We start from the raw sequence: 25917 nt of genomic DNA, 5'->3' as shown, positions 1-25917 counted from the left end.
GAATACTACTTGTGGACAATGTACATTTCTTATTATTTTGCCTAAAATGGTTTAATGTCAGTACTGAAGAGGATTGTATGATCTTTGAATATTGGTCTTTAAATGCAAGATATTTAAAGTGTACCTGAAGTATACTTCTGCACAATACAGTGCACAAAATTTTAGTTGTTCCAATTTAGTCGACTTGAACTTCACCAGTTTAGTATAGTACAAGTTCAACTGCAGGGTAATTTTTATTAAGTACAGTACCAGCTAAAAGTTTTTGAACAGTGATATTTTTAATGTATTTTAAAGAAGTCTCTTCTGCTCACCAAGCCTGCATTTATTTGATCCAAAATACAGCAAAAACAGTAACATTTTTTTACTATTTAAAATAACTGTATTCTATCATTACTCCAGTCTTCAGTGTCACATGATCCACCAGAAATCATTCTTCTTCTTCTTCTTCTTCTTCTTCTTCTTCTTCTTCTTCTTATTATTATTATTATTATTATTATTATTATTATTATTATTATGTTGAAAACAGCTGAGTAAATTTTTTTTGAGAAGAAATAAAAAAATTTTGTCTTTATCATCACTTTTGATAAATTTAAAGCAACCTCGCTAAATAAAAGTAGTGCTGTCAAATGATTAATCGCAATTAATCGCACCCAAAATAAAAGGTTTTTGTTTACATAATGTATGTGTGTATACTGTTTATATTTATTATACAAACACATGCATGTATATATATTTAAGAAAAATATATTATGTTTATATATTAAATATATTTATATAAAATATCAAATGTAAGAATATGAATATAGAAATGTATATATATATTTCAAAATATATACTGTATGTGTGTGTGTATATATATATATATATATATATAATATATAATATATATATAAATAAATATACACAGTACACATACATATAAAATGTAAACAAAAACTTTCATTTTGGATGCGATTAATTGTGATTAATTGTTTGACAGCACTAAATAAGACTATTAATTTCTATAATTTCTATTATTTTCTATTTAATTCTTCAAAAATCATTAAAAATCTTACTGTTCAAAAACTTTTGACTGGTAGTGTACATAAATATATGTAAATGTATTTGTAGTATACTTAGCATGGAATAAATGTATTTCAAATACATTTTTAGTATATTTATTTTTCACTAGGGCTCACTCATAAACACATCAAGCTGGAGTCTGGAAATACAGGCAAAGTGTTCTGACAAATGTTAATTTGCTCCTGACAAAGACATTCTCTGAGAAAAATGCAAATGTTTGCTTATTTTCTGTCCCAGCTGTTTAGCCTTTCACATAGATTCAGTCAATAATCGTATGTTTTCTGATGAATTATGGTTGGTTTAGGTTGTGTTGTTATACAGCTAGTGTGAGCTGTGTTAGGAAGCTACTTTAAAATGAACTGTATAAACTATATTTAGTAGATAGTCTAAAACTGTACATAAAGATACTTTTTTGAAAACGTAGTACAAGATACTAAACAAAATAAGCAAATTACTTGGAAGCTATTAAAGAGCTGTTAAATGCATTTATCTTCATATAACAGATGATACTTTTTAACTGGGCAGTTACAGCATTAATTAAAACATGTCAGTTGGGATGAATTAAAAACTGAACTTCATTTTGACTCATGGAAAGAGGACAGAGGGGCTACAATCTTTTATGTAAGCTCAGCTTGCTCTGTGGTAAAGCTATCGGCACAACAATATGATTCAAAATGCAGAAATGTAGTGTCTTGTCATGCTACACCGTTTTTAAGTTGGAAACAGTAGCTTATTACTGGAAAAGTGACACTATTTTAAAAACCACTGAGCTACTGTTACACTGCTGAAAAATGTAGCAAGCAGCGTCACTGCCTTCAGATCACTACTCCCCAACCATGCTTAGAAATGCTGCCTTTTGCAATGCATTTAACAAGTATTTGTGGCTCTGAGTGATTTCAGAAAGTGATAAATGTCAGAATTGCCCTACAGGATGTAGCAGGTTAGTTAGCTGGTATTCAAATGGTGCTCTATGCAGCACAAATGCATTAGCATGGATGAATTATATAATTCTTTACCATCGCTAGCTCCCCTCCAGCTAACCTTGCTGCAGTGTGGGATGCATTGCCCACATTTCTTGATAGCGTCATGCCCTTTGATGCGCTCCGCAGTCTCGTTCAGATCACACGAGCGGTGTAAACTCTCACATGTCCCTCCAGTATTTACATGGCTTTGTATTTAGTCAGAGAGCGATCAAAGCGCAGCATGCCGCAGCTATGCTTGTGAGGAGGAGAATCACAGGAATAGATGGACACCCCCCACCTCTGTGTGCGAGCGAAACGCAGATGCGTTGACGACACAATGTGCTTTCCTAGCCCCTCTCTCACTTTTGTGCTGCTCGCACCTCTGAGAAACACTCATGCTTATCTCTCTCTCCCTCCCTCCCTCTCTCTCTCTCTCCTCCCTCCCCTTCTGTCCTCCTCTCTCTCTGTCTCTCTCTGTCTCTGAAGGAGTAATGGAGCGGATCACCATGTAGACAGCAGCCGTCGGGAAGCAGGTAGAATGGGAAACCACGTATGGAGAGCAGTCGGTCTGCAGCCGTGGTGAGCGCAGACGTCCTCAGGACCTCAGCCAGGATCTCGCGGATGGCTGTCGCGTCCCCGCTCGCGTAACGCAGAGGAGCCTCCCGTCAACTGCGGACAGCGGAAAGGATCTGTTTTCTCCTTCATCCTCCTCTCTCACCTCCTGTTCTCTCCTGAATTGATCTCGTTTTTTTTGTAGACACCTGTTCTCCGACCGCACCAGGGACTCCTTCTCTGCCCGTGTGGCGTTTTCTACATTTTTTCTCATCCGCTTTGAAGAAAAGCTACCAAGCAATACTCAGCCACCATGGGGGACATGACAAACAGCGATTTTTACACCAAGAACCAAAGAAATGACAGCAACCATGCGGAGGGATTTGGATGCTCGCTCATGGAGCTGCGTTCCCTCATGGAGCTCAGAGGAACAGAGGCGGTGGTCAAAATTCAGGAGGACTACGGAGGTGTCGAGGGACTGTGCCAGAGGCTGAATACCTCGCCGACAGAGGGTGAGTGTGCGCTGTCTCATGCCACCGTCACACAATCATCCCGCATGAACTCGCTCCTGAACCGTGACACTCTTTCACATGATAATCATTTCCATTCCTGTATGCTGTGAGATCTCTCAGACAGGTTCTTCCCCCTCAGACCTGCTGCTGATGCTGGTTGGCTGTCTTGCAGAGTTATTAACTAGGATGTGTCTCCCAGGCAACAGCACAGGGGTCAAACTAAATTTGCTACTTTGTACAATACTATGCGTTGCTGGGTAGAAGAAACCGTGCATGCATGTCCATATGGTTTTAATTAGAGATGCAACGACTTCAGGATCCATTCTTGCGCATTTTCTCGCATCGAAAATCAACCGCATCACATTTAGAGCAGGAAGGCGCTTGCCCGCGTCCGTCAGTAAAATGGTGTGATTGGCATCTTCATTGTAGCATGATTTGTTATGGAGGACAGCATAATCTTGCCTTCTCTGCAAACTATGTGGTTGGTGTGAGTGTTATGAACATGTTTAGGAGCAGGCTGTTGCTCTGCTCTGCTGGAGTGACTTGTGCTGACACCCCAAGTGTGACATGATAATGAAGACAAATGGTCACATCTAGTCTTGTTAATAAGCTGAGCAGTTATGCCTTCTCTCTCAGGACGCAGTCACCACTACCCAGCAATGACCATTTAGCACTATCATACAGCACCACCTAAGATTCTTCCTTCCATTTTCACAGGTTCAGCCCATTTTGAGTCCACCTATGAAGCACTATCATACGAAAGATGCTTTAGAAAGTAATGTTTAGCAGCTTAAACCACTCACAGACATACTCCCCTCCAGTTAGTTTTAAAAGTAATGCATTACAATATTGCGTTACTCCATAAAAAGGTAACTAATTGCGTTACTAAGTTACTTTTTATGGCAAGTAATGCATTACGTTACTTTTGCATTACTTTTTGTCACCTGGGCTGGGCTTGCTTATTTATTTTTAATAACAGAAAACTGTAAAGGCCCTTTCACTCCAAGGGCCAGTTGCATAAACATAGGAACTATGTTAAGACTGTGTGTCTTAAGAACTAGTTTGATTAATTAGCAGTTAGTCAAGAGGTAATTAGTTTTACTTTTCTCATTCAAATTGGGCCAATCTATCTTTATGTAACTGGGTTTAAAAAGATATGACCAGTTTGAACAAAAACAAATTAGATGACTAATTTTTAAGACTAGTCAAAGTAGTTTATGCAGCTGGCCCCAAGAGTGAAATTAATAAGCCTCAGGTTGAAGAAAATGCCTCTATCTCTGCACTTACTCCCAGTTTCTCTTAACACGGGGACAGGGAAGGTGTCAGTGAATAAATAAGAACACTAAGTAACTGGTGTTACTTATTTGAAATAGTAACTCTGATATTTTCTTGTTAATTTAAAAGTAACACGTTACTTTACTAGTTACTTGAAAAAAAGTAATCTGATTACGTAACTTACATTACTTATAATGCGTCACCCCCAACAATGCTCCCCTCAAATCTAAAAATAGAATTTTCCCTTAATAGTTTGTCAGTTTTATGATTTTCAACATGACATGCACCTCCGCCAAACAAAAAGTACAAATGACCAGGACATGCAAGTTAACCAGGTCCCCACCAAATGATCTACCAGTCCAACAAAGTTGACATTGGCCCCTTCGGCTGGTCATTTTTCTGGACCATCTTGAACCAAATTCTGTCCAGATTTGACCAACTGGGATCCATGTAACAGCAGGCAGTTGTAGCTGCACAGTATTTTTCCACAGGGCGAGAGGCATCCAAACAGTGAACACACTCCAGGCACTAATGTGTAACTTTATCCCTCTTCGATTCCTTCAAGCGCTTCCATCAATACTTGTGCCTTTAATCTATGCTTACCCTACTCATACTACAATCAATGATGAACCAGGGCTGATGGTCTGTTCATCTCTGCTGAGTAAAGAAATTGCTCTGTAAGGACAACACGAGTCTCCCTGGATCCCCCTGTATGCGATACTACTTTACATTACGTGGGTAGTATTGAAGGCCCACTTTTCCCAAAGTTGTGGGTGTTGGCCACTCTCACAGAGAGAGTTCCTGGCAGATGATAGCTGAGCGAAATATGGAGGAGCCTGGCGACCTCCCAAAAAAAGAGAAAGCATCTCCTTTAAGTCCGCTTGCTTCAGATAATACTGCCGCTAGCGACCGCATGCAGGACGGATGCCACACGCCATCTGAAAGCCTGCAGGTCGAGGTACAGGTAACGAGGATTAATCAGAACCGGGGAAATCTTTGAAGGACGAGGGAAGGATTGCTATTTTTATACAGTACAATGAGCAGGAATGAATGACTAAGTCCATGCGTTCAGACAGCGGGAAAGACACTTCTGTCTTCGCTGCAACCACGGTAAACTATTTGCCGTAGAGGTGGGATAGGGCTTGACAATGCCAAGCAGCTATTGTATGCTAATGGTCTCAGCCTGCTGTGCCCTAGCACCAGCTGCAAGCCGTCCAGAAGTGTCTGTTCGCTCACCGTGACTGTCCTCCCCCATGCCTCCCTCTGTTCTCATTTCTGTTTCAGTCTGATGGCCCATCTCACTTCGACGCAGTGCACATCCTTGCCTGAATTAGCCTGTTTAAAAGTAACCAACATTTAGACTGTCTCGCTAATCTCTCCGTTCATGTTTCACACATCCTGATGTGTCACCTGACTAATTCATAATGAAATGAGAGGTAAAATATCTCCTGAGCCTGGCCCAGTGCAGCGGAGGTGTATTAAAGGCACAAATGTGAAACTTTTAACCTTGGAGCTTAATCATGACGCGAATGCTTCTGCCGCTGAGGAGAAAATGCTAAATGCTGCTAATAGCCAATTTTTGCAGCAATTAAAATGGAAAGAAACAGAAGGGCTATGAATATTGGGGGTGAGACACTCTATGTAATCCGATGCCGCATTTAAAAGGTAATAGGCACTAAAGATCAAAGCGAGCTGGCAAAACATCCCAGAGCCAAGCTGTAAACACAACATGACCGCAGTTCACACAATGACCATCAGTGGGCCAGCTCCACTTATCAGAGCCATCGCTTCACCTGAGCAATCCCTGGTGACGCTTTGACATTGCGCTGAAGGACCCGGTTCTGGAGCGATAACAACGGCTGTTGGCTACCGGGTCACGTGGCTGCTTAAACACTGTCCCACCTGTGCCCTCGTCCCATGCCCTTGAACGGCACGCTAATCTAGTCTGCCGGTCCGCGTTCTCATTCCCCTCTGACAAACCTATTTAGTCTAGGGTCCCATCAGGAATTGCTCAGAAGGAGTACAATCTCCTCTAATAAGGACAGTAGTGCTGCCCTGATTCCAGCAGCCATTCTTAAAAGGAGAAAGCACTTCCCTCAGAGGACAGATTATAAATAAGAGACCAGGCCACATTTCTCCTCTTCTGAGAGACAGATGCTCCTGAATGGATGACCTTGTAGGGTAGTTCGGTGATGTTGGCACAGAAATGTATGTGACGCATGTAACATGATCAGGGGCTTAAGAGTGATCTGAAAAGGGTCGGGGACACATCGCAAACCTTATTATCCTGGCTCATGAATATTAAGTAGTAACGTCAGTCAGTAGTTGCAACTCATTTGCTGAAATACAGCGAGTGCTAGGCGTGTTAGGATTACTGTTCACACGTTCATTCGTTTGATGCAACTGGTTGGAGTTGACTTAAATTTGGTCTTAAAGAGTGACTTTGCCAATTGTATATGTAAACGTTATAATAATTTGGGTCTCACTTTATTTTAAGGTCCAATTCTTGATATTAACAAAACATATACAATGACGTTTGCCCCAATAAACTCCTAATTCGCTGCTTATTAAAGGTAGTTGTTAAATTCAGGTGTTGGGTAGGATTAAGGATGTAGAATATAGTCATGCAGAATATGTGCTTATATATTAAAAATAAGCATGCTATTAAGCAACTACAGTAGTTAATAGTGAGAATTGATCCCTATAGTAAAGTGTTACCATAATTTGCATTCTTTCTTCATGCTACCTGCACCAATGTATCCCTGGTTATGTCAGTCCAATATCTTTAGTCTGGATACATATTATCCAGATACATTTAGTCTGGATACACCGAGCTCCCTGACCTGCAGGAGATCTACAGCAAGCGGTGCCTGACCAGGGCCAGGAAGATAGTGAAGGACCTCAGCCATCCCAACAATGGACTCTTTTCTCTGCTGCGTTCAGGGAGACGCTTCCGCTCCATGAAGGCAAACACAGAGAGAATGAGGAGGAGCTTCTTCCCGCAGGCCATTCGGAGTCTTAACCACTCTCCACTCTAAGCACATCACCCCACACTTCCACTTTGCACATTTTCAAATACAATCTGCACTAATTTGTAGAAGGTTACGTAAGGATAAATGAGTGGGACTTACATACCATTTGTCTTTTGTCTTTAGTATTCCTTTTACTCACTTATACACTTTACTGCACTGCACAGCACACGGACACTTTATCACTGACATACACTTTACTTTTTATAGAATCTATATAGAATCATATTCTATTTTTATTCTTCATATCTATTTTTATTCTCATATCTATTTTTTATTTTATTTTATTGTTAGTTTATTTCTGTATATATGTTTACTGTACTTTTTCTATTTGTATTTTTGTAAACTTGAGGTTTTTCTTAATTTTGTTGGACAATTTGTTGGACAGTCGTACAATACATTTCACTACATGTCGTACTATGTATGTATATGTATGTGACAAATAAAATTTGAATTTGAATTTGAAATTTGAATTTGATATCATATTGTGAAAATACATATTGCATTTTTGTATCCCTGATCGCAGACACTTATGGCTCGTTTCAGCTGAGTGGTACGGGTCAGTACCGTATAGTATGGTACTATTCGGGACCGAACACCCTGATCCAGCTTGCGTTTCCACCGCCAACAGTACCCTTACTTGATAGGCGTGATGTATACCGGAAAGTAGCGATCAAAGATAAAGCGAGACAATAAGCACAACTCTGCCTCTTTTTGGTAAATGTATTAAATATAAACAATAGTAGCCATTATAAAAGTATAAGTACAAAGTATAAGAGGAAATAAAGACAAAAGCAAACAATTCAATCAGACGTATGTAACAAAGTCAGCGGTGTACTATAGTAAAGTTCAAAATAAATATATAAAGTTAAACATAACTTTGTGCTCAGCCAAAACGATATGACCAGGAACAAATAATAGATTCACGAGACCATGGATTGCCTCTTAAATATACCCAAAACGAATTGTATCTCATGTTTAATCACTACAGAGGCATCAGACCCAGCGGGAAATATCGTAAGGACTAGCCTAGTGTAAGGCTGCTCGAGGCAGATACATGAGCACTGAGCGCCCGGTGATCGCCTGGAGCTCCAAAATCGGAATAGCAAATTTACAAATAGGCGTTATCTTCATAAACAAATGGCAGATTTGAGTTTTAAACAACTACATTCTCGCCTGAAAAACACAATTTCATTACACAATAACAGTAATATTTTGAAAATTACGAGGGTTTTTGGTCAATGACGTTTCACAAGTCCACAAGAACACATATTGCGAAACGGCTATTTTCTGTGTGAAAATATAAAATTATAAAATACACCGTTATATTTTTTTGTTTTTGCGCACTCTGATGTAACCCTTTTGGTACCCTTTGCTGTGCTAGGTACCCCAACGGAAGGGTAGCAAAAAAGTGGTACGGTACGGTTCGTTATTTTGCTACCATTCACATTGTTACAGCTTCTGACAATGGAGACGGATATAATTGCGTACCGTACTGTACTGTACTGTACTGAAATGTACCGCTCGGTGGAAATGAGCCATTAGATCAAGCCAGTGCAATATAGGTGTTGAAGTTTTCCTATATTTTTTGGTAGGGCAACAGCCCTTTTTTCTCAGTTTTCGCTAGTCGTGCAGCACCGATCTAAAAACAAAAAAATGCATAGACAGCTAAGTTTTCTCCATCTTGCCAGCAGTGAATTACCCCTTTAAAGCTGCTGCTTTATGTGCCCAGCACTGTTTTTCTATTTGCACTGCAGCCACACAAAACAAAGCTTTCTTCAATTTCTAAATGAACATAAGAATTTCTAAAAAGTTGCGACATGGTCGAGGGATCCCTGAATGATACACGCAAACCTCTGGACTCAGTAATGGTGTGTTCAGGGTCACGCACATGGCTTTTTTTGTCACATGTGTGTTTGAAGGAGTCGGCTGCTCTCATGACTCGGGCGAAGTGCGCTGACTCTCCGGATGGGTGAGTGAATCACACCCTGGGCCGCCCCATCCGTCATATCTGATGTCTGCCTAACACCGTTAACCAGAGCCAAGTCGCTTGCTGATGTGTTGCTTTTTCTTTTTGTCACCGTTTTGCTTGCCCTTTTGACCTCTACATCGATTTTGGCACCTGTGTGTGCGTCCTGTTGCGTTGATGCTATGTCATCCGTTCCCTTTCTCAACACTGAGCTTAGGTGTTGGCATATTCCAGCAAAGTGAGAGATATAGATGAGCGCGTTCTGGATTGTTTTCAGGGTGACCGCATTGCCACATGCAGAAAAAAAGCAAACAGACAGATTTCTGAATTTCACTTATATTGTCATTACCCTTTTTATACAGAGATAGTTCGTTCTTATTTTCAAGGAAAAAGTACCCAAACCTCTTTCAAACAAAATTACATTTCTTGACAAGCAAAATACAGTTTGTCGTAGGGGTAAGAATATATTCTCTAGAAACAGGTCGTAATATTTCACACAGTTAAATTTAGCTCAGTTTTAGGACTTTTGGATATTTCAGTAGAAAACAAGACAAATACTGATGACTGTCAGACCTCTGTTGTATGTGTCTTGTGTTTCCACGTGCTCCCTGTGTTTCCATGACCATATTTGGTTTGTTTCCTGTTCTTGTTAATGTGATTAGTAGTTTATTCTGTTCCAGGTGTGTGTTTGAGTTAATTATCCCTGGTATTTAAGTCCTGTCTGTGTTGTGGTATGTGGGCTGGTCTACTCGTTACTCCCCTGTGTTTGATGTCTGCCTTGCCTTTTCCTGCCCTGCCCTTTCCTGCCCTGCCCTGTCTTCATTAACGAAGGTTATTATTTGAGTTACGGCCTCGTATGTGTGTTCCTTGTTCCTCCCTGCTGTGTGCACCGTGACAGAAGACCAGACCAATACAGTAATCGTCGTCCCTTCACCTCGTTTTGTTTTGTTCAGTTTTTTCTAGTGTTTTTTTTGATGTTCCTGAGTTTTGCCCACCGGTCGCGGGAGTTACGGCGTGGTCCATGGGGAAAGCCCACCCACCGTCCGTGGCTCCCCCAAGTCATGCCGCCGTTCGCAGGAGTCAAGCCCGCCGGATCGCCGCTGACTCAATGCCGGCCGGAGCGCCGCTGACTCAAGCCCGCCGGATCGCCGCTGACTCAATGCCCGCCGGGGCGCCGCTGACTCAATGCCCGCCGGGGCGCCGCTGAGTTAAGCCCGCCGGATCTCCGCTGAGTCATGCCCGCCGGATCACCGCTGACTCATGCCCGCCGTTCGTGGGGTATCACGACGCCGTCCGCAGCTCACCAACCCCGCCGTTCGCGGGGTATCACGCCGCTGTCCGCGGCCCCTCTAGTTCGCTGTTTCGCGGGGAAGGCCAACCCGCCGTCTACGGTCACTCGGCCCGTCGCCGGCTGTGGCTTCCTCTAGCCCACCGGTCCCCGCCGTTGAGTGGTCAACCTGCCATGGCCTCCTGAGCTCCCTGCTCCACCTCGGCCTTCGGCTGTATGTTCCGCTCTGGAGGTCCCCATCTTGTGTCTGTCCTGAGGGGCCTCCAGAGTGCCCACCCCCCCTCCCTGGTAGTACTGTTTCGGCTCGGGACGAGCCTTTCATGAGGGGGGAGTTATGTCAGACCTCTGTTGTGTGTGTCTTGTGTTTCCACGTGCTCCCTGTGTTTCCCTGCCCATATTTGGTTTGTTTCCTGTCCTTGTTAATGTGATTAGTAGTTTATTCTGTTCCAGGTGTGTGTTTGAGTTAATTATCCCTGGTATTTAAGTCTGTGTTGTGGTATGTGGGTTGGTCTACTCGTTACTCCCTGGTGTTTGATGTCTGCCTTGCCTTTTCCTGCCCTGCCCTGTCTTCATTAAAGAAGGTTATTATTTGAGTTATGTCCTCGTATGCGTGTTCCTTGTTCCTCCCTGCTGTGTGCACCGTGAAAATGATACTGGTGAAGAGAGTGATTATTTCTCCTTTGCAGTCACACAAACAGCATCATAGTGTTTAATATGCACTTCTCTGAGTGTGTGATTGTGCTTGTCTTGTTACATCTTCTACTCAGTATAACAGTCAAATATCAGACTAGTGAGCTTTACTGTACAGCATCAAGTGTGGTAAAAATAGACAGAATCAATTAATTTAATTACTAATCATTTTTCAACCAAAAAATTTAACTTTTAGGTTACTCTTTTTTGTCAACATCACATTTAATGCGATTTACTTTCTAATTGAAGAAATAATTCAGAACTGAGCATAAATAGAATTTTTTTTTTTTTTTTTTTTACTTTAGACATTTTTATGTCCCTATAAAACTGTATTTTATCTCCTATATGACTTTTCCAGGCTTGGAAATCATACTTTTATAATTCATGGACACTGCTGGCCTGTTCATCACAGTGTAACAGGCTCTGCCTCTCAGTATAGTGTCTCTCACAAACTGCTAACCTACAATTGTTACCTTACAGAGGTATTTTTACCTGATTTAAACCACGACAATGTGGTTTTTGTTCAGTTTTTGTTTCATTTTATTATTAAAGGACCACCATTCTTCTGCACTTGAGTCCTCGCCTCATCTCTCTTCCAGAGCCATGAAAATATTTTTTTTTATATTTTTTTAATTTGAATAAAACCAGTTCATTTGGATTTTCAGGTTACCATTTGTTGTTCAGTGCAGATGAGTTTCCTTTCCAGCCGATGTCCAAACAAGCTCAATTATTCTTTAACAGCCTGTCTTACAGAGACACTTCGTTCCCTGTTTCTTCCCCCCTAGTTTAATATCCTTTTTCACTTGAGGAGACATTATGAAACTAAAATGGGTCAGTGCTGTTTGGTGTTGACTTGTGCTCATTTCATATATGTCAAGGAATTGCTTTCTCTCACAGTATCCTCAGTGTCATAGAAAAACTACTCGAATTCAGATGTATATGCAATATCGTCTTATATAACATCAAATATATGGAACATAAATAGTAAAAGAGAAATACATTAGGTTTACATTTGGTCTTCACTATGAAATTCAGCCATGCTACCCTGCATTATAGATATGATCGTGAGATGCTCTTACGATCAGCATGATTTCAGTACATGCTACGTAAAATGTGCCAGTGCTCACCAATGACACATACTGAAAATCAAGCTATACACGAAACAAAATATACACGAAATGTCCCTAGTAAAAAAGTCATACATTTATTATATTTAAATAACATTCCCGTCTAAAGTATATATTTTAAGATATTAAAATACATGTATTTCATACTTGCATACAGTTCAAATCTCTTAACATATTTACTGACACATCATATACATGAAATGATAATTAAACTTTATTTGGAGTACTACTTGTGCACAATACACATTTCTTATTATTAATCCTAAAATGTGGTTTAATGTCACTACTGATGAAGATTGTATGATCTCTGAATAATATCGCTTTTTAAATGCAAGATATTTAAAGTGTACCTGAAGTATACTTGCAATAGTTAAAGTGCATTAAGTACAAAATAACTAATTTTGTTCCAATTTAGCAGACTTTAAGTTTACCAGTTTAGTATACTAAACGTACAACTGCAGGGTATTTTTTATTAAGTACATAAATATGTAAATCTATTTGTAGTATGCTTAGCATGAAATAAATATATTTCAAATACATTTTAGTATATTTATTTTTCACTAGGTATTACATAGTACAGGGAAAGTTTTGGAAAGTGCTTTTCTATAGGCTGATGTCTCATATGTATTTCATGTGTTCAGGGGCTCCTGTGCATGTTAATGGGCAGCTTTGTGTTAGAGATTCATCTGAGCCTGCCATCAGCAACCTGACACTGACATCCCAGCTGAGAGAGAAAGGGAGAGGATGGTCACCAAACACACACACACACGCACGGACGCACACACACACACACACACACACACACACACACCGTGCTGCTGCCCACGGCTGCTCCGCTATCATTACTCCACACAGGAAGCATGTGAGCGTGGGTTTGAAGATCCGTAAGCCTGTTCTTCAGGGCTGCCGGTGGATTGGGGGTGTTCACGTATAAACAGACATCTCCTTACATCCACAGGCCTCCAGTCTGAACAGAAAAGCCCTTGTCAAAAACACGACTCCACAGCACAATGTCTAATTAAGTTGCCCTCAAACAGCAAGCGGCCATGTTAACCACAGCATCATGACAGATGTTAGAGATTCATAACGAAGTCCCACGCTGAAATTTCTCTGTCCACCTCCACAGGCAAGCTAAATTTATGTACTTTTGTAAATCACCATGTCAGCTCAAACCTTTCTCATTTGTAAGTCACCTTGACACCACCAAAGCAACATTGAACAGGGACAGAGGCATAACGCTACTGCGTATGAAATATGACTGCGCATGAATCACATTATTCCCTATTCTATAGCCTATATTGAATATACTGTTAGTAAAAAAAAACATTAATCGGAAACGGAAAGGTAAGGGCAGTTTACTGGACATTATTCTTTCAGTTCACAGACAAATAATATGGATAATTCCTAAATATTAACAGTACATTGGGCCTATTTCTTTATGAATGTTTATTTAGCTGTATAAGATGTGAAAGGCTGTGCTATATTCTGAATATTTTGTCAGAGCATGCAGCAGATTGTATTCACCAAGTGCCTTATTACTACATAATAATGTTGAGGCAAATATTGATAAAAATATGACACATAAGTATTACATTAGATTATATTCAAACCTTGTGGTTTTAAACAGTTGCTGCAATGTAACAACATTCTGACCGTGTCTGTGATAAGGTGTGTGATACGGTATATTTGAGTCCCAAATCAATTAAAACATAAAAGACTGTTCGGCTGAGAAACAATGCTGGTCATGGCTGATAAAGCTCAGTCATCAGTTCATGCAAATTTAAAGAGTGTTGGGCCAGAAAATTAATTTAGCATGCAACTATTACTTGTTTAAAAAAGGGCTGCAGTGGGTGATGCTTTCAGCCCGAAGGGCAGAATATATTTCTATTTAGAACATTTTAATAAAGATCCTTGACCTGCTGGGAAAATGACAAACATACACCCACTAAAGTCCACATAGTGTGCTGCCAGATGAACGTTCATGGAGAAATCTTGTGCTGGAGTGGTTGTTCTTTAAGTCTGCTTGTCTAGTCACAGCACTTTCTCTGTTATTTTATTAGTGAATATCCAGAGTTGTCACAGAATGTGACTCAGCAGTGAACTATAGGCTATTACACACCTCCATAACATAGATATATCAATTCGGCAAGATGCCATAGAAACTAGTTCTGGACAAAACACTGCATGCAAACAAATATTTCGCTCAAGTAGAAGTATTTGTTTATCATCACATGTGAGTGGGAATGTGGCGATAGACATAGAAAAACACTCATCGCTATAAAACAAATACCAGCAATGACCAGTTCATTTCACTGACACAAGCCATCTTCCCACAGTTTGTTGTCAGTCAGGTAACTGGTTGATTTGAGAGATGCTGTATACAAGCACAGTTAGCTTGGGATACTATTGGGAGACTACAGCAACACTTATTTTAAGGTGTCCTTGTTACACGTTACATGTACTTACTATTATAATAACAATTAATTATGCATAATTACATGCAAGTAACCCTAATCCTAACCCTAACCATATAGTAAGAACATGTAGCTAATTAATATTACGCAGTACTTAAATGTATAATTACACTGTAACAAGGACACCTTAAAATAAAGCATAATGACTACTAATCTTTGCATGTCTCTGTCTGTATTTTGGAAGCTGAATTGATGCCAATGTCAGTTAATTTGTCACTAATGACATAGGAATTCAGTGTGGGATGCAACTTTCCATGCAAACGTTACTGCGCTCTGTGCATATGTGTACTGATATTCTGTCCACTTTACAGCACAGTTTCATTTATTCATTTTGGATACCTTTTTGGTGCAGCACACTGCCTGTCTATTGCTCCAAGCTTCATTTTGATTCACATACAATTACATATATCATTTAGCCGTTGGGTGGCTGTAGTGATTGAGCATTGACGGAACGCAGTGACGTACAGATGTGCATCAATGCAGGTGTTCTCGTGTATTATGATCTGCATGTGCTGTAGTGCCCAGCCAATACCCACAGCGCTTTTTGTGTAGCGTTTCCATGGTGATCTATTTTTAGTGGAAAAGCTAAGCATTAAAATATGCAATATTGTAGGTCATCTCGCTCCCTCTCTCTTTTAAAAGGGTAATTTTTGAATATCGTATCAAGTGCATAAGCATATGCAAATATCTCCACTGAAAACTGATTCCAGCACAGTTTGAGCTGCATCTGAATAAATAGCACAGAGAAGATCGTCTCACACATTCACACAAAGTGCAGAAATCAATCTTTCGTCACTTTAAAGCACACTTATTCCCTGCTCTCCCTCTATATTTGTCCCACATATACGGCGCTGCGCGACGAGTGTGTATGTGTCCTGGTTTTACACCCTAATTAATATGATATTCAGTGGTGTCATGAGTCCCCAGAGCTCGTCGATTCACACTTGTTCAGTGAGTAATGAGGTCAGCTTCACTCCTTCATTCTTCACTCCATCGTTCGCTCTTTATCTTAATGCTGATTCCATTGTTTCGTAAACTCATCTAAGTATGCAGTGTGCTTTAAAATGCACCATCTTTAGCTTTAGAGGAAATAAACTGGTCATAGATCATTGTGAAACTCTGCCAGCATTTATTCATCAGTTGTTTCAAATACAAGCATGCGGTAAATATACAGTGAGCGGTATGGACAAAAACCAGCAGTCGTCCACTGGTCATGTGCGCTACATTCCCATCTAAGGCACTGAAGTCAGATGTGCTTTTGGTGAACTTCTTCCCCTCCCTTGTGAAAACAAGTACAGTTTAGCATACTTTAATATAGAGTACTTATTACAATATATCAAGTGAACTGAATCTAATGTTTTCAGACACTTAATGACACTTAATTGGCAATGGAATGAAAATGTGTTACAGTTATTTAAACATAAATGCAATTAGTTGAACTTAAGAGTGCTTTATTGACCCACTTTAGTCGGATTTAAATACAATGATATATGTAACTTCATAATTACTTATGTTTTCTAAAAATCACTGAAAAAAATGAAAGTGTCTTTTTTTAAGTACACTTGAGTGTCCTTTTATTTCTTGAATACTATATTTATCTGTGAGTACAGTTTTTTCATATAATTTTAAGATTTGAAGTCCATTATGAGTGCACATTCAGTACAGTATAATGCACTTATTTTTAACTATTTTTCTGCTGTGGCTTTAGATGTTCTGTGATATGCAGAATAAGCTATTTTTTACATTAGATTTGCAGGTATGCTCTTCTGTTGTACATGCATTGCTCTTATGGTATCAATAAAATAATATATAATAATGTATATATATATATATATATATATATGTGTGTGTGTGACCTTGGCCCACAAAACCAGTCTTAAGTGTCAATTTTTCAAAATTGAGATTTATGCATCATCTGAACGCTGAATAAATAATCTTTCCATTGATGTATGGTTTGTTATGATCAGACAATATTTGTCTGAGATACAACTATTAGAAAATCTGGAATCTGAGGGAGCAAAAAAATCTAAATATTGAGAAAATCTCCTTTAAAGTTGTTCAAATGAAGTTCATAGCAATGCATATTACTAATCAATAATGAAGTTTTGATATATTTACTGTAGGAAATTTACAAAATATCTTCATGGAACATGATCTTAATATCTGTCACAGATGCAGACGGACTCAGAAGGTAAGTGCAATAATGTGTCTTTATTTACAGGACTTGGGTGCTGGTGATCGTGAGACAAGGTGAGTAGCTTCTTGGTCGTGAATCTTGCAGGTGTTGGGTGATAGTGCTAATCGGGTCTTTCTGCCTAGCAGGCGGGTGGAGCGTGACCGGAGAGGAGTCGGATCCCAGACAGATGATCACACACAGACGGGTCTGAAGACTGAGAGGAAGACGGGACGGAGAACAGCAGGTTAGTACACAAGGTAAATAATCAGAGGTAATACTCATCGACTGGAGAGCTTCAGAGTAGAGTCCGGCAGGTAGCAACGAGATCGGACAACTGTGGTGGCTGGGGTGAGTGCTTATGAAGTGTCTGTGATGAGGGTGATGACGAGGTGCAGGTGTGCGTGATTAGAAGTCAGGTGAGGCAGATCTTGGGAGTTGAGTGACGGGGGAGCCTGGCCGTGCTGTTACAGTACCCCCCTCTCCACGGCCTGCTCCTGAAGGCCGACCCCGGCGTCGTGGTGGCCTACCCCGACCACGTGGGGCTGGGAGCTCCGGGTGAGCGGCATGGAAGTCCGACAGAAGGGTTGGATCGAGAACATCCTCTCTGGGTACCCAAGAGCGCTCCTCGGGGCCATAGCCCTCCCAATCTACAAGGTACTCCAACCTGCCACCACGGCGCCGGGAATGTAGGATCTCTCGCACCCTGTAGATGGCGCCTTCGTCTACGATGAGAGGGAGAGGGGGTTCCTCGACCGGACCAGGCTCTGGGGAGACAGAAGGGTAGAAGGGTTTTAGCAGGGACACGTGAAAAACAGGGTGAATTTTATACTGAGGGGGTAGTTGAAGTTTGTATGTTACTGGGTTGATCTGCTCTAGGATGGTAAAGGGGCCAACGAATCTGGGACTCAATTTCCGGCAAGGCAGGCGCAGGCGGATGTCCCGAGTGGACAGCCATACCTTTTGTCCGGGGCGGTAGGAGGGTGTGGCAGCGCGGCGGGCATCGGCTTGGATCTTCTGCCTGCGCACTGCCTGCTGCAGCTGGTGGTGTGCCGCGTCCCAGACCCTCTCGCTCTCCCGGAACCAGTGGTCTACTGCAGGAACATCCGAGGGAATACCCGTCCACGGGAACAATGGGGGCTGGTAGCCGAGTACGCACTGGAAGGGTGTAAGACCTGTAGAGCTTTGGCGTAGGGAGTTCTGCGCGTACTCGGCCCAGCCCAAGAACTGGTTCCAAGAGTTCTGGTGGCTATGGCAGAAGGTTCTTAGGAAACGGCCGATTTCTTGAATTTTTCGTTCAGTCTGTCCGTTAGACTGCGGATGGTAGCCGGATGTCAAGCTGACGGTCACACCTAGGAGAGTGAAGAAGGCCTTCCACACACGTGATATGAACTGGGGTCCCCTATCGGACACAATATCTTCTGGTATGCCATAGTGGCGGAATACATGATTGAAGAGTAGTTCGGCAGTCTGAAGAGCCGTGGGTAGGCCTGTGAGCGGGATTAGGCGGCAGAACTTGGAAAATCGATCTATGATGACAAGGATGCAGGTGAAAGTGTCCGAGACGGGCAGGTCGGTGATGAAATCCACTCCTAGGTGTGACCACGGGCGGTTAGGTGTGGGAAGTGGAACGAGTTTGCCAGAGGGGAGATGACGGGAGGTTTTGGAGATGGCACAGTCCGGACAGCCCTGAACGAACCTTCGTACGTCCCTGGCCATATTGGGCCACCAGAAGCGATCTTGTAGCAGCGAGAGGGTGGCGTTGGCCCCGGGGTGGCCAGTACCGAGGGAGGTATGCGACGAGAAGATGAGCGGGGTTCGTTGAGTTCTAGGTACATACTGGCGATCTGGAGGGCAGCCCGGCGGATTGGCAGGAGGGTTCTCTGAGGCGACTGGTGGGGAGGACCATTGGATGGGACTGATTAACATCTCCGTCGGCAGAATGCCCTCTGGCTCCTCCGGACCTTCCTCAGGGGCATGGACTCGGGAGAGAGCGTCTGCTTTCAAATTACGGGGCCCTGGGCGATAGGAAATCTTGAAGTTAAACCGGGTAAAGAATAGAGCCCATCTGGCTTGGCGGGGGTTCAGCCGTTTGGCCTCACGCAAGTACTGAAGATTTTTGTGGTCCGTCAGAACCAGGAAGGGATGAAGGGCCCCTTCCAACCAGTGCCTCCATTCCTCCAGGGCGAGCTTGATAGCTAACAATTCTCGATTCCCGATATCATAGTTCCTCTCCGCCGGGCTGAGTTTCCGGGAAAAGAAGGCACATGGATGGAGCTTGGGAGGCGTCCCCTGCTGCTGGGACAAAACCGCACCAACACCTGTGGTGGAGGCATCTACCTCCACGACGAATGGCAGATTCGGGTCAGGGTGAACTAGGAGTGGTGCGGTTGTGAAGGCTTTCTTTAGGTTCAGGAAAGCTGTTGTGGCGCTGGAGTTCCATGCAAGAGTTTTGGTTCCCCCTTTGAGGAGGTCTGTGAGAGGGCTGGTGATGGTACTGTACTGAGCAATGAAACGACGGTAGAAATTTGAAAACCCGAGAAAGCGTTGCAGTTCCTTGATGGTACCCGGTTGTGGCCAAGAGGTGATGGCCTCCACCTTCTTTCTGTCCATGCGGACACCACCCTTTTCTATAATATAGCCCAGGAAGTGGACGCGGGTTTGGTGAAAGGTACATTTTTCGGCCTTGAGGTAGAGATGGAACCTCCGCAGCTGTTGAAGGACCTCCGCAACGTGTTGGCGGTGTTCGGCCAGGCTCCGGGAGTAAATCAAAATATCGTCAATATAGACGATGACGAAACGATGGAGGTACTCCCGGAGCACCTCATTCATGAATCCCTGGAAGACCGAGGGAGCGTTGACGAGTCCATAGGGCATAACCCTATATTCATAGTGGCCGGTGGGCGTGACAAAAGCGGTCTTCCACTCGTCTCCCTCTCGGATCCGAATGAGATTGTAGGCGCTGCGGAGGTCCAGCTTGGTAAAGATAGTTGCGCCGCGGAGTTGTTCCAGGGCCGTAGGGACAAGAGGAAGAGGGTACCGATACTTGACTGTGATGTCATTGAGCTTACGGTAGTCGATGCATGGGCGAAGGCCACCATCCTTCTTGGCCACGAAGAAAAAGCTGGACGCAGCAGGGGAGGTAGATGGTGTGATGTAACCTTGTCGCAATGCCTCCTCGATGTACTCCTCCATGGCCTTCTGCTCTGGTAGTGACAAAGGATAAATCCTTCCCCGCGGTACTGACTCACCCGGTAGCAGATCAATTGCACAGTCCCATGGCCGATGCGGTGGTAGCTGAGAAGCCCTTTTTGGGCAGAAGACGTCCTGAAATTGGCTGTATTCGGCTGGGATGTCGACAGACTGCTGGGCGACAGGGCTCTCTATGGAGGTGGAGTAGAGGGGAAGTGAAGCTTGGGTCTCAGCGGTGGGCGACGGCAATGATGGGAAACATCTTGGGAAACAGCAACTACCCCATTTTAAAACCTCACCGGTACTCCAGGACAACGTCGGGTTATGTTGAATGAACCAGGGGAGACCCAAGATGATGTCCACCCGTGACTCCTCTATCACCAGCAAATGAATTTCTTCCTGATGCAGGCTGCCCACTTGTAGTAGTAAAGGCCCCACACAGTGTTTCACCAGACGACGGGAAAGGGCTTTACCTGTTATGGTTTCGATTTGGTAAGTTGTCTCGGTGTTGATGGTCTGGAGCTGGAGCTGCTTGCAGAGGAGACCAGAGATGAAGTTCCCCGAAGAGCCGGTGTCGAGGAGGACGGTGACTGACAGGGAAAAGGAATCGGTGATTAGCTGAGCCTGAGTGGTAAGAGGTTGCATCTTCGGGAAGGTAGGTCGGAGTCCACTCACCGTCAGCCGTGAGGGACGAAGAGGGCAATCCAGGATGAGGTGAGAGTTGCTTCCACAATATAGGCACAAACCCCCTTGTAGACGTCTTCGGCGTTCTCCGGGAGTGAGGTGATAGGAATCAGTGATCATAGGCTCAGGTGGGTTACTTTCAGACGAGGGCAGCGTGGATGTAGTGCGGGGGTTATTGGTCTGGTGGGACTCAGGGCTGCAGGCTCGCATTCTGTTAGAGCAGCGTACTGCCAGCTGGATAAACTTCTCCAGGCCGAAAGTGTCATCGTAAGCTGCAAGTTGTAAGCGCACCGAGGGGTTTAAGCCCTGGCGGAAGGCAGTCAGAAGCGAGGGCTCGTTCCATCCGCTCGCAGCCGCGAGGGTACGGAACTTGAGGGAATACTCACGGGTGGATAAAGAGCCCTGCCGCAGCCGATACAGCTGTTCGCCAACTGTGGAGTCGCCTGGTGAGTGGCTGAAAACTTCGCGAAAATGGCTCATAAACTGGGAGAAGGAGTGAGTCGCGGGACCAGCTTGAGACATAATAGTTTCTGCCCACTTGAGCGCTGGACCGGTGAGTGAGGAGATGATGAACGCTATCTTGGATTTATCTGAGGTGAACATTTGTGGGTGAAGATCGATAGTGAAATTACACTGCAAAATGAAACCATTGCATTCTTCTGGTTCACCTGAGTAGGGCGCTGGTCTGGCCATGGGACTGGCGAACATTACCGGAGAAGGAGAGCTGATGGCTGGTGGATTCAGTGGAACGGGGGGTGGTGAAGAGGTGGTAGCTGGTGTGAGGAGCCTCTTCACTAAGTCGACTAGCTCTTGGAAGGGATCAGGCGTGCTCATGTTGTTACCGGTCTAGGTCCGATCTTCTGTCACAGATGCAGACGGACTCAGAAGGTAAGTGCAATAATGTGTCTTTATTTACAGGACTTGGGTGCTGGTGATCGTGAGACAAGGTGAGTAGCTTCTTGGTCGTGAATCTTGCAGGTGTTGGGTGATAGTGCTAATCGGGTCTTTCTGCCTAGCAGGCGGGTGGAGCGTGACCGGAGAGGAGTCGGATCCCAGACAGATGATCACACACAGACGGGTCTGAAGACTGAGAGGAAGACGGGACGGAGAACAGCAGGTTAGTACACAAGGTAAATAATCAGAGGTAATACTCATCGACTGGAGAGCTTCAGAGTAGAGTCCGGCAGGTAGCAACGAGATCGGACAACTGTGGTGGCTGGGGTGAGTGCTTATGAAGTGTCTGTGATGAGGGTGATGACGAGGTGCAGGTGTGCGTGATTAGAAGTCAGGTGAGGCAGATCTTGGGAGTTGAGTGACGGGGGAGCCTGGCCGTGCTGTTACAATATCCTAATGATTTTTGGCATAAAAGCAAAATGGATCATTTTGACCCATACAATGTATTGTTGTCTATTGCTACAAATATACCCCAGCGACTTCAGACTGCTTTTGTGCTCCAGGGTCACATATATATATATATATATATATATATATATATATATGTGTGTGTGTGTGTATATATATATGTATACAGTTTGTTTTTGTTTTCAAGGAAAGCTATAAATAGAGGCATAAACAATGAACATGATTGACAGATTTATGTGCTCTTTTACATTCACAGGCTTTCTCAGAGTCTAATAATTGAAGACTCTGAAGTGCATGAGGCACCTATTTGTGTCGCACAAGCAGTGATTTATTGTCTTCTGACTGTGGTTTTTATCACTGCAGCATGTTTGAGCCATTTGCTGACACCTGCTAATGGCTGTGTTTATGACTCGCAGTCTAAACCGCATGAAACACTAACATATTTATATCTCCCCATGCTGTCTTCCTGTTCCTTTTAATAAAGCTTTAATGGCCTGATCACGTGATGACAGGCGTGCTCTGAGACCGGGTTCGCTGAAGTACATGCATGCGGTCGGGCGATCACAGGAGCTGGGCTAGCGTTCACGCCGGGTGGGACGGATGCTCCAGAGATCCCTCCACACACACACACACACACACACACACACACACTCTCAATTAAGATGGAATGTGTAATGAGTTTATTTTTAGCACACTGTGCTATTTGCAACCTGTGCATTGTTTCCCAGCGGCCGCCTTCCCCTCCTCGTGTCACACACTGCTTCCTTCTCTTGCTCTCTCTGAAATACAGTCTCTGGCTTTCTCTGGGCCGCTCTGCTTCGTGTTCCCATGGAAGCAGCCACCATCTTATTTCTCGCTGCTTTAGCTCGGTGTCGATTTTGTTTGATGATAATTCTGCAGTCAGCTGAAGGATGTTTTTCCTCCGACCACAGGAGCGGCTGGCATCACCGCCTTAAATTTATGCGGAAAATCTCAAGGTCAAATATCATACATGAAGAAACGCCAGTATGTATTTTTGACATTATTTTGTGGGTGTCACATTCTTGCATTCAAAAACAGCTAGGTGGGATTCAGAGGTCTGAAGACGTGTTTATAGACAGTTCACTTCTTTTGGCATGACACAGTGTCTTAAAAACACAGCACTTGTTGTGTTTGTGCTATTTGTAGTATTTGGAACTAAAAGTAGCAACGCTACTCAATCAGAATTAGATAAAGTTTGCATTATATTTTTTGTGCAGTGATTAAAACCAATCTGAAGTGGACTGTATTTTGAGAAGTTTAAGATATAGCTGGAGACTGCCCCAACAGTCATAAAACAACACCAGAAAATTGCAGAATTTTTCTTTTATTAGCTGAAAGCAAGGCGCGCTGAATTCCCGTGGAGGCTTCAGTCTGTTGCAGAAAAGCAGAGGCTGACAACGAGCGAAAATGAGCAGAAATATTTGCACGCTATCACGGGAGTTTGCGAGTTATGGGGAGTTTAATACATGAATTTGTATCGTAGCCTACCACTGAAATGACCTGAGCAGTTGAATTAACTTTCTAAAAAACCCGCTCATTCAATAACGTGCATTCGTTGCATGGATGGGGCAAGAACATAATATAAGCGTCTAAAATGCATGTAGGCTGTACAGTTCAGTTGAAAGCTTACTCCTTTTGACTTGCTGTTAATACTGAATGGAAGAATGGAAACTGAAAGTAAACAACACTGAAATAAGAGCTTGTGTGATGAAAGTTGAGTTCGTTACTATAGCAACAGTCGGCTCGACTGTAACGTAGCGTTCCCCTTCTATGATGTAAACGACCAACAACATCCAGTGATGCAAACTATTCAACTTTTTTGGGTCAAATTCCGCTGTTTTGAATTGAAAGTAGGTCTGTCATTTACGTGATTCATGTCATTCATAATTGATAATTTTTTTGTTTTGCGTTTTCAACAATACAACTAAAATTGAATGGGTGCATATTTTAAAATAAAAATATTATTTGCAGTTCAGATTGATTACTTAACAAAGATTCTTATTCTTGTTCTTGTTCTTTTACTGTTCTTTTTTCTTCTTTTAATTTATTCTCAATTTACATCCTTTATTTATTTAGTTTCTTTAAATAAATACCATTACCCTGGGGTCTGGTCTTTCTATTTTCCTCCAAACGATTGGTCCCCCCAATGTTCTAGACATGAATATGACCTTGTTTGGTATAAATTAAAAAGTTAGTTGTAAAAAAAATCACCAGTGTGAAAAAATAACCACTTTTCTTTTTTACTAACAAAAGTTTTTGTAGTGAAAGTGCATGGTATTGCTCTTTTATCAGTGTATATAATATCTACAGTATAAATATCTAAACTGTATCCCCCTGCAATAAACCCCCCCACCCAAAAACAATGCCCACCCAGGATATCTGCCGGCCCTCCCATCTATAGCTCTTAAGAACCGGGCCTGGTCAGTAAGATTTTTTATTTTATTTTTTTTATTCAGCGAAGATGCATTAAATTGATCAAAAGTGCCAGTAACGACATTCATAATGTTACAAAAGATTCTATTTCAAATAAATGCTGTTCTTTTTTAACTTTATGTGTCCCTGCAGCACAAAAGCAGTCATCGGTAGCACAGGTATATTTGTAGCAATAAACAACAATACACTCTATGGCTCAAAATTATACATTGTTCTTGTATGAAAGTTAAGATCATGCTCCATGAAGATATTTTGTAAATTTCCTACCATAAATATATCAAAACTTAATTTTTGATCAGTAATATGCATTGCTAAGAACTTCATTTGATCAACTTTAAAGGAGATTTTCTTAATATTTAGATTTTTTCCACCCTCAGATTCCAGATTTTCATACCCTTATGACTGTATCACATGAAAATGTATCACAGTTTCCACAAAAATACTGAACATTGGTAATAATCAGAAATGTTTCTTGAGCAGCAAATCAGCATATTAGAATGATTTCTGAAGGATCATGAAGATACTTCCCTCTTGTTTTTTTTTTTTTTTTTTTTTGTTAATTTACTTGGTTAACTGATATTTTGCTTAAATATCTTAAATCTTAAATTCTACCTGTTCCATTAGCTTGTAGCTTAGCACACTTCAGTGTAAGGACACTGCTGATATTGTGTGTGTCGGAGTGTATGACAGCTGATAGAGCAGCGTTCAGTAACAGAGACACACGCGGTCACAGAGCGAGGGCAGCTGCCGCTGACAGCGGGCCAGACTCTGAATCAGCGCAGCACAGCTGGATCCACAAACCGACTGAACAAACCCTGTTCATCATGGACCCTGGAAAACAAGCCCATCAGGTTTGTCCAGCTGCCGCTGCCAGCTCAGAGCCGAGCTCCTGAACAAGTGTGGAGATCCGCCACAGCTCCAGTCTGATCACTGATCACTCAAGCTTTCTGAAGATCCTGCTTCCACACGCCAGACTTTAAGACTGGATCGCACAGGGTTTTTGAGTTTTCCCAGCTCATTGTACTTTGATTTCTCACCAAATGCCATTACTTTTTTATTCTTGTCAGTTGCATTTTTATCAAAGTTATGTATGTCTTTCCAATATCATAGTG

At 42.5% G+C, this 25917-nt stretch overlaps 1 protein-coding gene across 8 annotated transcripts in view; it reads left to right on the top strand.

Annotated features, from left to right (window-relative positions):
- Positions 1-2510: 2510 nt before the first annotated feature.
- Positions 2511-25917, top strand: part of LOC306856995 (plasma membrane calcium-transporting ATPase 2-like) — a gene marked incomplete at both ends in the record, with an annotated part of 78462 nt that continues 55055 nt past the window's right edge. For 6 of the 8 annotated variants that reach the window (XM_079396602.1, XM_079396599.1, XM_079396601.1 and 3 more), the window contains one exon: positions 2890-3088. In XM_079396602.1, coding sequence (XP_079252728.1) covers positions 2890-3088 — 199 coding nt within the window. Of the gene's footprint in view, positions 3089-25917 lie in introns of all 8 variants that reach the window. The other 2 variants (XM_079396596.1, XM_079396595.1) reach the window with 1 other exon arrangement.

Source organism: Barbus barbus, assembly GCF_936440315.1.
Source record: "Barbus barbus genome assembly, chromosome: 37".
Classification (NCBI taxonomy): Eukaryota; Metazoa; Chordata; class Actinopteri; order Cypriniformes; family Cyprinidae; genus Barbus; species Barbus barbus.
Note: the sequence above shows the minus strand (reverse complement) of the source record. Positions and strands in the feature narration are given on the sequence as shown.